Below are 15342 nucleotides of genomic sequence, written 5' to 3'. Positions count from 1 at the left end.
TTAGTCATATCTGATTCCCACTACAGCTCCTTCGCCGCTTGCACCCCAGCGGGGCTGATTAGGGCCTCAGACTAGCACCCGCTCCCTCAGACACAGAAATCCACGGCGGATATGAGGAGGGTCGCGGTGCGCACTGTGTATTCCTCCAGTCAGCCAGCAGGGGTCAGCGATGCAGTCGCGAATCTTCCCGCCTTCCTTACAGGAGCTCTTGGGTGTTGAGTGTTAGCACAACGTTTAGCGATACTGGGAACACTGGGTGACACCTGCCCACTACGGTTCGAGTACTCAACCTGTTACAGTGACCATCCCTAACAAAGACCTCACAGTATAACAAATACTGATGAAATGTGGATTGAGTAGCGGGCGTTTGAACCCCGTACACAGCACACTTACGTTTCCCCCTGGCTGCAGGTCCCGGAAATGCGGCCGAATCTGGAACCGTCTGCGGCTGCTGCTGCTGCAGCTGAAGAAGAAAACAAACTGCAGTCAGGAATAAACGAGAAGAACAAAACGAGCTCGACAGGAAACGAGCGGCGGCGCTGTATCCTACCTTCATTTTCACTTTGGCGCACACGGGCAGCCCGTCCCTGCAGCCTTTATGCACACAAACGCTGCAGTCTGGGTACGATAAATTATAAATCATTAATAAAACAATCAAAATAATAAATAATCATTAAAAAATAGGTTTAATATCACAGAAGTGTGTGTGTGTGTAGTTGTGTCTATTGCAGGTGTGTGTACAGCAGGAGAGTGTGTGTATAACATAAGTGTGTGTGTGTGTGTGTGTGTGTGTGTGTGTGTGTATCACAGTTAGTGTGTGTGTGTGTACTACAGAGGAGTATCACATAAGTGTGTGTGTGTGTGTATCATAAGTGTATGTGTGTCTATTGCAGGTGTGTGTATCATATAAGTGTGTGTGTGTGTACTGCAGGAGAGTGTGTGTATCATATAAGTGTGTGTGTGTGTGTACTGCTGGAGTGTGTGTGTGTATCATATAAGTGTGTGTGTGTACTGCAGGAGAGTGTGTGTATAACAAATGTGTGTGTGTATCACAGGAGTGTATCATGTGTGTGTGTGTACTGCTAGAGTGTGTGTATTACATAAGTGTGTGTGTGTCCTGCTGGAGAGTGTGTATCATATAAGTGTGTGTGTATTAGAGTGTGTAGTGTAGGACAGTGTGTATTACAAATGTGTGTGTGTGTGAGTGTAGTTGTGCCTATCTCAGAAGCATGTGTGTAGTTCTGGTGAGTGTGTGTAATTATGTGCATTGCAGGAGTGTGTGTGTGTGAGGTTCCATCTGTGTGTGTGTGTGTGTGTGTGTGTGTGTGTGAGGTTCCATCTGTGTGTGTGTGTGTGTGTGTGAGGTTCCATCTGTGTGTGTGTGTGTGTGTGTGGGTGGAGTGAGCGGTGATCACATGTCCACCACTGGTGATGCAACTCGATGCAATACAGTCTGAACACACACACACACACACACACACACAGTAGAGAGAGGTGTGTGTCTGTGTTGGTATGTGTGTGTGTGTGTTAAGGTGTGACCGTGTGTGTGTGTTAATGCGTGTGATGTGTGTTGATCCTACTCGTGCAGGTGAGAGCATCCTTGGAGCCAATTGGTCGGTTACACTGTGCGCAGGTGCTGGTGGGCGGGGCGGGGGCGGAGCTAAACAGGTGCCCAGAGGAGCTCCTCTTCTCCTTCTCTTTACCATCCTTGTTCTTATCCCGATCCTTCTCCTACACACACACACACACACACACACACACACAGGTAGAAGCACTGTTTTTTTATTTATTTTCAATACCCACTTCATTCTGACCAGGGTCACAGTGGGTCCAGTGCCCTTGAGAAACATCAGGCAGCACAAAAACCCAACACATCTTATTTAATAGAGGAACAAAGTTATCCAGCACACGTATCACTCCTGTACTGAACTGCAACAGATACGCAGAGGCAGGAAGGAAGGGGGCGAATACTTATTCACATTATAAATGTAGGGGACGAACATGCACGTGTACCTCGGTCGAGCAGGCTTTATATATCGAGGATGCCGAGAACACACACACACACACACACACACACACACACACACACACACACACACACACACACACCTGACCGACCGGAACGCAGTGGACACATGGGCAGAACCATTAACACACACTGTCACACACTTACACACTCTCTCACACACTCTCACACACACACTCTCTCATGCACTCTCACACGCACTCTTTCACACACACACACACACACACACACACACACACACACACACACAATCACACACACCCTGACCGACCGGAACGCAGTGGACACATGGGCAGAACCATTAACACACACTGTCACACACTTACACACTCTCTCACACACTCTCACACACACACTCTCTCATGCACTCTCACACGCACTCTTTCACACACACACACACACACACACACACACACACACACACACACACACACACACACACACACACACAATCACACACACCCTGACCGCCCGGAACGCAGTGGACACATGGGCAGAACCATTAACACACACTGTCAACACACTCTCACACTCTCTCATGCACTCTCTCACGCACACACACACACTCTCTCACGCACTCTCTCATACACACACAATCACACACACCCTGACCGACCGGAACGCAGTGGACTCATGGGCAGAACGCTCCAACCATTAACACTCACACACACAATCACACCAATCACACACACACAACCACACACACACTCACACACACACAACCAGAAGTATGTGGACACTGTTTAATGTGACATCATCGGACATCCCGTTTCAAACCCCAGCAGAAGCAGTCGTGCACCACCATTACTCAACCGCTCTGTCTCTCACAGTAAGAGGAAGGAAGCAGCACAGCTTAAACAGAACTGCAGCTCAGCCAGAGCGTAACATCCTCCATCTTTATTTAGTCCTAACACTTACATTCACTACTGAGTCAAAAGTGTTGGGACGCCTGACCGTCTGAGTCCTGCTTCAAAAACAAACAGCATTAAAACAGAGCGACGTCTGTGTGATCATCTCGGCTAGAACGACAGCCGCTCTTCTGAGAAGCTTCTTACTCACAAGACTTTGGAGTGTGTCTGTGGGAATTTGTGTCCGTTCAGTCAAAAGATGACAGCATTTGTACGGCCTCAGTTGATGTTCCGATTCATCCCAGAGCTGTCGCGTCTGTGCAGGACGCTGAGCTTTTCTTCATGTCTTAATAGGGCCTTCCCTAAACTGTTGCTGCACAAGGCTTTGAAGTATGTCTGTGGAAATGTGTTCCCGTTCAGGTAAAAGAGGACGGCACTCGTACGGCTGGTCAAAAAAGCCTCGGGTTGATGTTCCGTCTCATTCCAAAGCTGGTAAGTCTGTCGCTATAGAGCTCGCTCTGTGCACAGGAATAAGAAAGGACCTTCCCTAAACTGTTGCTGCAAATTTGGAAGCTTATAGTCTTCTTTATTTAACTGATTTATCACACCTCGACACCTACATTGACTGAAACTTGAATTTAACAACAGCGGGATATTCCGCTAGCACACCAGCGCCGAGATTCTGAACTCCTCGGCGTTGCCACCGGTCAGCTGGGCACCATCTAGCGGGCATAACTGGCAGTGCCTGCAGCAGACACGTTTCTGCTAGGGTGGGATGACCAGACTATGTGGGCGGGGTCTTTAAACGCTGTATAAGGACCCTGACTGGCAGATAGAGGTGCCTGTGCAGAATGCATGGGTGGAAAAGGGTTCCGCTAAGGGCTGGGAGGAGGCGTGAGCAGCGATATACCCACCTCGACTTCAATCAGACTTCAATTGACCGCGATAATATAGGGAGAAAATAAAGAAATAAAACAGAAAAATAATTAGGAGAGGATTTTAAACCCTTTTCTTCGACAGGAGTGATCTAGGTGTTGGGTAACTTTGTTCCAAAAACAAATAAAACGCACAAGAGAAAGAAAACCTGAAGGAAACAGCAACATTTATACAGAAATTAAACTCCAGATCGTCCAGCACTTCTCTAAAACATCTAATAATCTAATAATCTAATAAACATCAAAATGTAAATCAGAAAACGATCCGAGTACCAAACATCCAAACATCCTCGATCGAAAAACACGAAGCGAAACGTGACACACCCCAAAAAAAAAACAACAACAACAAACTTCCGTTGTACAAGCGCTGGAGTGACCCACCTCTGCACCTCTGGGTAACTTCAGCGATCGGCTGTGTGGCACGAACCTGCTCAGCGCGGACATCGCAAACCTCTACACACACACCGCTGCAGCTCCCATGCTGGCACAGCGCCCGAACAGACACAGGAAGTGTGTGTGTGTGTGTGTGTGTGTGTGTGGTCGCGGTCTCATGAAACACTTCAACCGACCCGACCGTTCCTGAGAGCTGCTCTTCTGTTCAGTCAGACCCGCGGCGCTCGGACCCGAGTCCGTCCAACGCCCGTCTGAGGTGGGACCGGAAGGTTCTGATCGAGGCCCGAGGTTCGACCCGAGTACCGTGTGTGTGTGTGTGTGTGTGTGTGTGTGTGTGTGTGCAGAACGAAACCTCTGCACGCTTCTGTTTCCTGCCCGACTTCCCCACGCCGAGCTGCAGCTGCAGTTTTGAGAGCTGCACAAACCTACAGCGTCTGCACCACCTACACATAGCAACCGGGCGCTAGCAACACAACACGGGTCTCTGACGGAAGGTGTGTTCCGAGATACACCCAAATCCCCACACACGTCTCCTCAACCTGGCAAGAAAACCGTGCAGCACAAGCTGGAATCAAGGAGCAACAACAGCTCAGCCACAAGACCACACACCACAGAGTTTCAAATGTGCATCGCCGAGCTCCTGAGATCTGAATCGGAATGCTGACCGTGAGCTGGGGGCTCAGCATCACTGATAAAGTAAGGAGGAGGACGAACCTTCTTCTTGATCTTGTTCTTCAGGTAGCTGAAGGTTCGGCTCACTTTGGTCCCCTTGATCTCGGTGTCGGTTCGTAACGGAGCCGGATCCTCCTCCGATATACTGGGGGGGGGTGAGACAAGGGGAGGGGGGGTGAGAAACCAAACCAAACGAAAGTAAGAAGTGAAACAGAGAAAGTAAAAACAGAAACAAAGAGGAAATAATTGTGTAAACAAAGGAAAACCGGAGCTCCCGGAGGAAACCCACGCAGACACGGGGAGAACATGCAAACTCCACACAGAAAGGACCCGGACCGCTCCACCTGGGCATCGAACCCAGGCCCTTCATACTGTGAAGTGACAGTGTTACCCACCGAGCCACCCCAGATAAATAAAAAAATGTATAAAAATAAATAAATAAATAAATAAATAAAAAAGAGGAGGACGATCATGCCAGGATTAAAGTAAAAGGACAGTAAATGGAAGGAATAATTAATACACCGCAGTGTGTTCGTACCAGCGCTCCAGAGACCCTGACACACTCATCAATGATCCCAAATCTGAAAAAAAAAGAAAAACAGAGAAAAATCAAATAATGTAGTTAAAACTGCTGAGCAAAATAATATTAATAATAATAAAAAATAATATAATAATTAATACAATAATAATATAATAATATTATAATACTCAAAACTAAATTATTATTATTATTATTTTTATTACCAATATTGTATTATAATTAGTACTGTTATTGTTATTACTATTAATGTTACAATTACTGCCAGTTAATATTTTTATTGTTATATTATTATCACTTTATATTTTTATTATTATTTTTAATTTATAGTATTATAAATAATTTTTTATATTGTTATTAATTAAAAATAAGATTATTATTAATAATTTATTTCATTACTATTAATGTATAGTAATAATGTTAATTTATATATTATTATTAATTTATTGTATTTATATGAATTTATATTATTATTAATAATTTACACTATTGTTATTAATGTATATTATTATTATTATAAATAATTTATATTACTGTTAATAGTTTATATTATTATTAACTACTTATTGTTATTAATTAATATTATTATTAATAATTTATATTATTGTTTTTAAATCATATTATTAATAATAATTTATATTATTGTTAATAATAATATATTATTATTATTAATTAATTATTATTATTACTACTACTATTATTATTTGTAGAAAATAAAATACAGCTAAAACATTTTTTCTTTAGTACAACAAAAATAAGATTTTTGTCCCATCTTACATTTTAATAATAAATATAAACAAAATATTTGGTAAAAATGCAGATATGCACCATATTCTGTTACAATTAGGGAAAAGGGGGTGCAGGTGGAATTTTACTGGATTTTTTATTGGAACTGGAATTATTGGGATCTTTTGTGACTTAGTGGATAAGTTGTTTCTGGGCCCTTGGTGAAACTCCGGCAGATCGATTCACGAGATGAAAAGCGAATTACAGCCGTGACTAAACACAGTTTGACCAATTGAGGGTTTAGGGCCTTGCTCAGGGGCCCAACTGTGTGTCTTAACCACTACCTTAATCCTGATTTAAACCTGAGATGATGGTTCTTAATGTGGTTCAGCTCCATGCTGGGGTAGAGTTTCTGTAGCTGGGGGTGTAGTGGTCCTGTAGAAGATTTCAGCTGATGCTGTTTGTCAACATTTGACAAGGTCTTGGTCAGGTGTCCATATAATGCTTGTAAAAATGAGGTACAGTCAGGTGTGTGTGTGTGTGTGTGAGGGGGGGTTAGGGCGTGTCCACGCCAGGCATTCTGGGAGATGTAAGTACTTACTGGCCGCCTCCTCATCGTCGCTGGACGAGTAGCCGAAAGCAACGCGGGGTTTAGGTTTGGGCAGGAGGGGCGAGATGCTGAAGGAGAAGCTCACTCGCCGCTTGGGTCGGGACCGTCCGGCGGCTGCGGGGTTTCCATGACGACGGGCAGGAGAGAGACCAGATCAGACAGTCGTTACTGAGTCGAGCTGGGAGGCCACTCCCGAAAACAGTGTGCACTCGGGTGGGGTGCAGAGGGGGACCGTGCCACATCCAGGGTTTAGAGGAGGAGGGGAGAGGTTCCAAACCCCAGTCCAAATAAACAAAAACACACCAGCACAGCAGAAGAGCAGCGCGGCCCAACCAACACACGGGGGGGGTTGAGGGGGGGGGGGGGGGGGGGGTTAACGCGTGCCAAACCAGACGCAGGCAAGAGGGGCGAGACGTGACTGTGACCGGACCTTCAAAATACCAGGTGATACCAGGTGATACCATGTGACTCCTAAAACAGTTCAGCCAGAAATGATTCCCAGTGTTCCTCCTCTTAGGGATCGATTAGATGTGGATCTGATGGTGCGTGTGAGGGTGAGGGATCTATTAGATGTGGATCTGATGGTGTGTGTGAGGGTGAGGGATCTATTAGATGTGGATCTGATGGAGCGTGTGAGGGTGAGGGATCTATTAGATGTGGATCTGATGGTGCGTGTGAGGGATCTATTAGATGTGGATCTGATGGTGCGTGTGAGGGTGAGGGATCTATTAGATGTGGATCTGATGGAGCGTGTGAGGGTGAGGGATCTATTAGATGTGGATCTGATGGTGCGTGTGAGGGATCTATTAGATGTGGATCTGATGGTGCGTGTGAGGGTGAGGGATCTATTAGATGTGGATCTGATGGTGCGTGTGAGGGATCTATTAGATGTGGATCTGATGGAGCGTGTGAGGGATCTATTAGATGTGGATCTGATGGAGTGTGTGAGGGATCTATTAGATGTGGATCTGATGGAGCGTGTGAGGGATCTATTAGATGTGGATCTGATGGAGCGTGTGAGGGTGAGGGATCTATTAGATGTGGATCTGATGGTGTGTGTGAGGGTGAGGGATCTATTAGATGTGGATCTGATGGTGTGTGTGAGGGTGAGGGATCTGTTAGATGTGGATCTGATGGTGCGTGTGAGGGATCTATTAGATGTGGATCTGATGGAGCGTGTGAGGGATCTATTAGATGTGGATCTGATGGAGCGTGTGAGGGATCTATTAGATGTGGATCTGATGGAGCGTGTGAGGGATCTATTAGATGTTGTGAGGTTCTGAGGAACACTCATTTACTGGCTGAAAAGTTCTTCGGGTGGAAAAGGAAAACCAGTTGCATTGTGGGTCGAGATTCCTGAAGGCATCCGAGATTTTTACCCATGATGCTTTGAGGAAGCCGAGCCTATCGCACCCGCTCAGACTCCATCTCAGCTGATCTGGGGTCAGTACGGACGCCGGGATTCCTGCTTCTTTATTCATGTTAAAATCCCAAAAGCTGAACCCAGAACAGCTGAACTAAGTCAGAACTGCACCCACACACACCCACACCCACCCACCCCCACCCACCCACACCCACCCACACCCACCCACACCCACACACACCCACACACACCCACTCACCATCCAGATCTCTGGGACTGATGGCCGACATGGACACAGATTTGGTGAGGGTGTGCGGGGGAACGAAAGCGCCTCTCACATCCTGGACGGACCTCTGTGGAACACAACAGAAATAATACGTCAGTAATGCCGCACGCACACGCACACACACACACACACACACACACACACACACACACACACACACACACACACCTAATGGACTACGTGGTTCCATTCACATGCAACCAGTGGTCTCTTTACCAAGGGCAGAGTTAATCAAACAAACAAAAACAAAACACTACATCATGGCTTTGTGATGGTTGGCCGCACACATGGGTCAGCTTTCCTCCATGCCCTTCACTCTCCTTCACTCTTGACGCCACAACCCGTTCAACCTACCCTCCGCAGGGCACGGCCAATCCTCCTGTATGGGAACCTTGCAAGGTCGACAGAGCCCAGTTGCCCCCCTACGCCCCCCTACGTCTCAGTATTTAACGTATTTGAAGACTCTTCGGGACTTCACAGAACCACAGTGAGAGCTATAATCCTCAAAAACACTAAACTTAGATCCGACTGACTCCCTCCCCACATCGCTTTGTGATGGTTGGCCTTCCTCAGTGCCCTCCACCTCACTTTGGAACGTGCCTGTGAGAACTTGTGCCCAGTTATTCACTCTCTATTGTAGTTAAGGGCTCTGTGAAGTCCACCCCACTAGGGTTCCTCAACACCGACCCCAAGGAACCATGTCTGGCTTCATGAACCACAGGCTGGAACTGAATGACCTTCCCCAAACTGTTGCCACCAAGTTGAAGGCATGTATAGACTCAAACTCGACCCTTTCAGAGGGGCGTCCACATACTTTTCTGTGTGTCGCTGTAAACGTAAAGATAAGGAACGATAAGAGCGGCGTCCTTCACATTTGGATATATCCAAACGTAGGAAACGGTGAATATCGCTCCGCTATAGCTCCCTACATGCACTATATGGTCAAAAGTATTCGGACACCTGACCATGAGCTGCTTTAAATAACAAGCCGCTCTTCTGCGAGGCGTCTCACGAGGCTGTGAAGTGTGTCTGTGGGAATTTGTGCCCATTTATTCACTGTCTATTGAAGTTGAGGGCTCCGTCATGTCGACCCCACTAGGGTTCCTCTACACCGACCCCATGGAACCATGTCTGGCTTCATGAACCACAGGCTGGACCTTCCCCAGACTGTTGCCACCAATTTGAAGGCACGTATAGACTCAAACTCGGCCGTTTCGGAGGGGCGTCCACATACTTTTTTGTGTGTAAGTAAAGATTCGTAAAGAGCGGCGTCCTTCATATTGTGGGAAACGGTGAATATCGCTCCTCTATAGCTCCCTACATGCACTACATGGTCAAAAGTATCCGGACACCTGACCATGAGCCGTCTTAAAAAGGCTTTGAAGTGTGTCTGTGGGGATTTGTGCCGGTTCAGGTGAAAGATGAAAGCATCTGTACGGCTGCTTTATGTGATTGATTTATTAAACCTGTTAGTTACTTTTGTGGCCGGAAAACAGATAAATTCAGTCATTTGAAAGGGCGACCCAATACTTTTGACACACAGTGTGTGTGTGTGTGTGTACCTGACTGTCCAGGCTGCTGTTCTCCCCCATGTTGTCCTCACGCTCCTCCTCGGTGAGAGACGCCAGAGATCCGCGATCTTCTCTCTCCATCCCGGACCGAGCCGAGCGCCCGTCAGCCGAATTCTTCTCCGGCTGCTCGTCGTCCAAACCGTCCAGACTGTAACTGCAGACGGGAGGAAGTAGACGTCACTGCGGCGCCAACACACTCGCCTATTCGCTCAGGGGGAAAGGTTATCCAACACCTATACGACCTATACGACCCCCGAGCGGCACAGGAGGCTCGGAGCCAAGAAGCGACATCCGGGTCAAAAAGTTCAAACAGGTCTGAAATAATACTAATAATAATCTGGAGTGCGTCTGTGGGAATTTGTGCCGAATCAGTCCGAAAGGCATTTCTACTCCCAGGCTCTGATATCTGATGAGAAAGCCTGGCTCTAAAATAAGAAGGTTTTGTAATGTGTGTGTTGGAATTTGTGCCCAAATCCTTTAAAAAATAGGTCTTCTGATTCGTCTGGATAAGAAAGGTGAGGAAAGGTTATACGACCCGCGTGGAAAAGTGATCGCCTCCAAGGTTTAACCGTTAATAAATAATTAATAAGGCAAATTTAGACTCATCTTGGACATCCTGCCCTCACCGAAAGGCGTGGCCCTCCCTCCCCTGGGCATCGATAGCACGGCTGAGATTCATACTCGAGGGGACTTCACAGAACCACAGTGAGAGCTATAACGGTTCTACAGGGTGGCCCAACCCCCACCCTGACCGCAGGGTGACCCGTCCAACCCCGACGGACAGCAGTACAGCGTACGGAGAGTCACCGCCATCCACGAATCAACCAACTCCTGTGCAGACGCCGCAACGAGGAACCCGTTCAACCTTCCCTCTGCAGGACACGCCCAATTCTGCTGTCTGGGCGCTTCGTGAGGTCTACAGCACGGCTGAGATTCGAACTCGAGAGCCCAATCGCCTCCTACATCTCAGTATTTAGGTCTCCAGGGCTTCACAGAACCACAGTGAGAGCTAAAATTCTCAAATCCTGGTAGAGAATTAGAGAATTAAAATAATAATAATAATAATAATCTGGAGTGCGTCTGTGGGAATTTGTGCTGAATCAGTCCGAGGAGCATTTGTACTCCCAGGCACTGACGTCTGATGAGAAAGCCCGGCTCGTGAATAAGAAGGTTTTGGAATGTATGTGTTGGAATTTGTGCCGAGCAGTTTAATGGTTTGAAAAGGAGGCCTGGCTCACAGTAGGTGTTCTAATTCATCCCAAACTTCTGGTGTACAGAATGAAATCAAGGTTACTCAATTAAGTACAATTCTACTGTAAATACTTTAATTTAACTTTTTGAAATTTCGCACGAACACACACACACATGCACACACACACACACACACACGCATGCACGCACACACACACACACACACACACACACACACGCACGCACACTCAACAGGATGTGACACTGTGCGGTTTGGCCAGACTCGACCTGCACGATGTGAACCAGCCGCTCAGCTTCCACCCACAGACCGACGGCTCAGTCCGATATAAATATAATAATTTTGAGTGCGTCTGTGGGAATTTGTGCCCATTCAGGAGGAGCATTTCTACTCCCAGGCACTGATGTCTGACGAGAAAGCCTGGCTCGTAAATAAGAAGGTTTTGGAATGTGTGTGTTGGAATTTGTGCCAAATCCATTAAAAAATGGGTCTTCTAATTCATCTGGATAAGAAAGGTGAAGAAAGGTTATCCAACACCTATACGACCCGCGTGGACAAGTGATCGCCTCCAAGGTTTTACCGTTAATTTAAAAATGAGGCCTGGCTCACATTGGGTGTTCTAATTCATCCCAAATGTCTGGTATACAGAATAAAGTCAAGGTTCGATTGAGTAAAATTCTACTGTAAATACTTTAATTTACCTTCTGCCTTTTTGTATATTCACACACACACACACACACACACGCACACAAACACACACACGCACACACTCAACAGGATGTGACACTGCGGTCTGGCCAGACTCAACCTGCACAATTCTACCCACAGGCCGACGGCTCAGTACGACCGGCCGATATAAATATGATAATCTGGAGTGCGTCTGTGGGAATTCGTGCCCATTCAGTCCGAAAAGCATTTCTACTCCCAGGCACTGATGTCCGATGAGAAAGCCTGGCTCGTAAATAAGAAGGTTTTGGAATGTGTGTGTTGGAATTTGTGCCCAAATCCATTAAAAGAGAGGCTGAAAAATGAGGCCTGGCTCACGATGGGTGTTCTAATTCATCCCAAACGTCTGCTATACAGAATGAACTATAGAAATAAAGTAAAATTCTACTAACAAATGATTTAAATTTATTTCCTGCATTTTTAGAATTCATGAAACACCCACACACACACCTACACACACACCTACACACACACTCACGGTGGAATCTTACCTGTCTGTAGGTTCTGAGATGTAAATGAGAATGTCAGTCATGCTGAACGATGAGAATGATGAGAATGGAGAAACGTCTGCTAGCGTACACACACACACACACACACACACACACACACACACACACACACACACACAGACGCTCGACGTGTCCACCGAAGCCAGAAGAGGAAGTGAAGTGTATCTCACCTCCTCTTACACCATCGGCTCCACCAGCGTCGTCTTCAGCAGAACGCTGAACCGTGGACGATCGTTCTCTGTAATTTCGGCCGTGAGAGAACAGCCGCCTGGTTCATTTTAAAGCTAAAGCGTCTAGGAGCAGGAACGGCTCAGCCGTGGAGCCACACCAGCTTACAGAATGTTTATGTTTGTGAAACGACTGAGCGGCTGCACACAAGCCTCAGATCACAATGTGCAATACCAGGGATCGACTCGAGCGGTATTAAGCACACTACTGCTGGACTCCTGTTTCAGGCCCAGTGGGTGGCTGTTAATGTTCATTTATAGAAGGAAACCTGAACCTGAGAAATTGATTGCTCCTTTGATCCTACAGCCGAGTGGAAGAGAATCCATGCAGTTGTGTTCTGAAATGTACTGGCTGGTGTGTATTTATGTGTGTATAAGAGTTTTAGCATTGTTTTAGCTAATGCTGCGTGTGGTTTTTACCTCCTGGTGTTCATCTCCTCCACGTGAGGTTGAGGAAGGTCTGACGGGCACCAGCTCATACTGAGGAGCAGCAGGATGGAAGAAGAGAAAGAGGAAGAAATGAATAAAGGATGAATTTAGTTCTGCAGGTATTAAAGTATGTACTGATAATAATGATCACAAGAGTAATTATTTTTAATATTATTGTTATTATTATTACTGTAAATATTTTTTATTAATGCTTGTATTATTATTACTGATGTATTATTTTTTAATATTAGCATCATAATTTTTTGTACTTTTATTATTAATAAATTACATTTATTATGTTTGCTTTATTAAGTTTATATTATAATACACAAAAAAACATTAATTTAAAAACTATTATTATTATTATTATTGTCATTATTATTATTTTAATTATCATAATTATTATTACTATTATGTATTATTCACTATTTATTATAATAATTATTGTTAATTTGATTATTATTTGTGTTTATATTATTTTTATTATCATCATTACTGGATTTAATATCAGAATTGATTTATTATTATAACAACATTAATAACATTATTATTATTACTGTTTTATTAGTGTTAAAATACATTTTTTATATTTGGTTTATTGATTTTATTTTTTCATATTCAATGAAAAAACCTGTTCATTTTAAAATGGCTATTAATTATAATTATTACTATTATCATTTTATTTTCATTATTACTACTGTTATTATTATTTTATTATTACTTATTATTATATTATTATTACTATTATTATTATTACTATTATTATTATTACTGTTATTATTATTATTTTATTACTGTTATTATTTTATTATTTATTATTATTATTATTATCATTATTACTATTATTATTTATTGTTATTATTATTATTAATTTAACAATTAAACAATAAACATAAATTAATAAAAGAACATTTAGATCAGCAGCATGTCGACTCGGTTACTGGTTTATATTTCATTGGGTTGCATAGCAACAATCACCTCGTATTAACAGACGCCGTCCGTATATTTTTTATTTTATTATTAATTTTCGGCGTCGGGATCAGAGGAGGAAGCGGGTGAATTTTGGGGCGTGTACATTTTGGGGCGTGTACCTTCTCCTGTGACTCGCGGCCTTTTCTCCCTCCTCACTTTGTCCCACACTGTATCAGGATGGAGGGATGAATGGGGGGGGGGGGGGGGGGGGAGAAGGAAGGAAAGAGAGAGAGGAATAAATGAATGAATGAACTATGAATGATTTCTGGCAATTTAGTCATTGCCAACTCCCCTACTGCAGTAATCTGCTATGACTGTCACGTGGCTCATCTGGCACTTCTTTTCACCCGCCAGAGACGCCCCCCTCGCTGGTGCAGGTGCCTCAATCTAACAGCAGAGGGCGCAACTGTACAGCAACGACCTCGCAACGGGAGGCCGAAGGGGCGTCGTCGTTGCTGTACAGTTGCGGCCTCTGCCGTCCGATCGAGGTACCTGCACTCACGTTCAGGCGTCCCATCATGCTTTGCTGTGTACCTGCGCTGGCCCAGGACGTCCCCGGAGTCCCCGGTTCGGTCCTTGGCGGGCTCCCAGCTGTGTCTCCGTGCCGGAGAGAGCGAGCGGCCGGGGGGGCGGAGGACCACGGCGCGCTGGAGGACCTCGCTCAGTCCGTCTTTGGTTTCCTCCTCCTCGGGTTCTCCTGCGGGCGGAGCCACGGACGAGTCGTCGGTGGAAATGGATCCGCCCACCGAAACGCCGCTGGTGAGCGTGGAGGTGTCGTCACTCTGAGAGGAGGAGGAGGAGGAGGAGGAGGAGGAGGAGGAGCCCGGGAGAAACACAAACATGTTACTTACTGGAAAAATCTCTTATGGGGTCTGATAACATCAACATCATCGGCATCCCTGTCACTATCGTCATTCCTGTTATCATCGGCATCCCTGTCACCATTGTGAACCCTGTTATCATCATCAACATCATCGTCATCAATATCACTGTCGTCAACATCATCATCATCCCTCTTATCATCACTGTCATCAAAATAATCAACGCCATCAATATCATCCCTATTATCATCACTGTCAACCCTATCATCATCAAAATAATCAACGTCATCAACATCATCGTCATCCCTGTCATCAACATCGTCACCCCTATTATCGTCATTCCTGTCACCATCATCGGCATCCCTATCATCGTCACTATCATCAACATCAACCCCAGTCATCATCAACATCATCGTCGTCGTCATCCCTATCACCACAGTCATCAACTTCATCAACATTCCTATCATCATCCCCGTCATC

The 15342-nt window shown here is 45.3% G+C and overlaps 1 protein-coding gene across 6 annotated transcripts in view; it reads right to left on the bottom strand.

The window, feature by feature from the left end:
* The window catches only part of akap13 (A-kinase anchoring protein 13), a 73434-nt gene that overhangs the window by 19302 nt on the left and 38790 nt on the right, over positions 1 to 15342 (bottom strand). For 5 of the 6 annotated variants that reach the window (XM_063000251.1, XM_063000248.1, XM_063000249.1 and 2 more), the window contains exons 11-20: positions 14576 to 14823; positions 14161 to 14208; positions 13061 to 13120; positions 9960 to 10122; positions 8371 to 8464; positions 5413 to 5455; positions 4917 to 5019; positions 1581 to 1731; positions 551 to 618; positions 394 to 463 (exon numbers count right to left, since the gene is read on the bottom strand). In XM_063000251.1, the coding sequence (XP_062856321.1) occupies positions 394 to 463; positions 551 to 618; positions 1581 to 1731; positions 4917 to 5019; positions 5413 to 5455; positions 8371 to 8464; positions 9960 to 10122; positions 13061 to 13120; positions 14161 to 14208; positions 14576 to 14823 (1048 nt within the window). The remainder of the gene's footprint in view (positions 1 to 393; positions 464 to 550; positions 619 to 1580; positions 1732 to 4916; positions 5020 to 5412; positions 5456 to 8370; positions 8465 to 9959; positions 10123 to 13060; positions 13121 to 14160; positions 14209 to 14575; positions 14824 to 15342) is intronic. The other variant, XM_063000254.1, reaches the window with a different exon arrangement.

This window comes from Trichomycterus rosablanca, chromosome 8 (genome assembly GCF_030014385.1).
Source record: "Trichomycterus rosablanca isolate fTriRos1 chromosome 8, fTriRos1.hap1, whole genome shotgun sequence".
Taxonomy (NCBI): Eukaryota; Metazoa; Chordata; class Actinopteri; order Siluriformes; family Trichomycteridae; genus Trichomycterus; species Trichomycterus rosablanca.
Note: the sequence above shows the minus strand (reverse complement) of the source record. Positions and strands in the feature narration are given on the sequence as shown.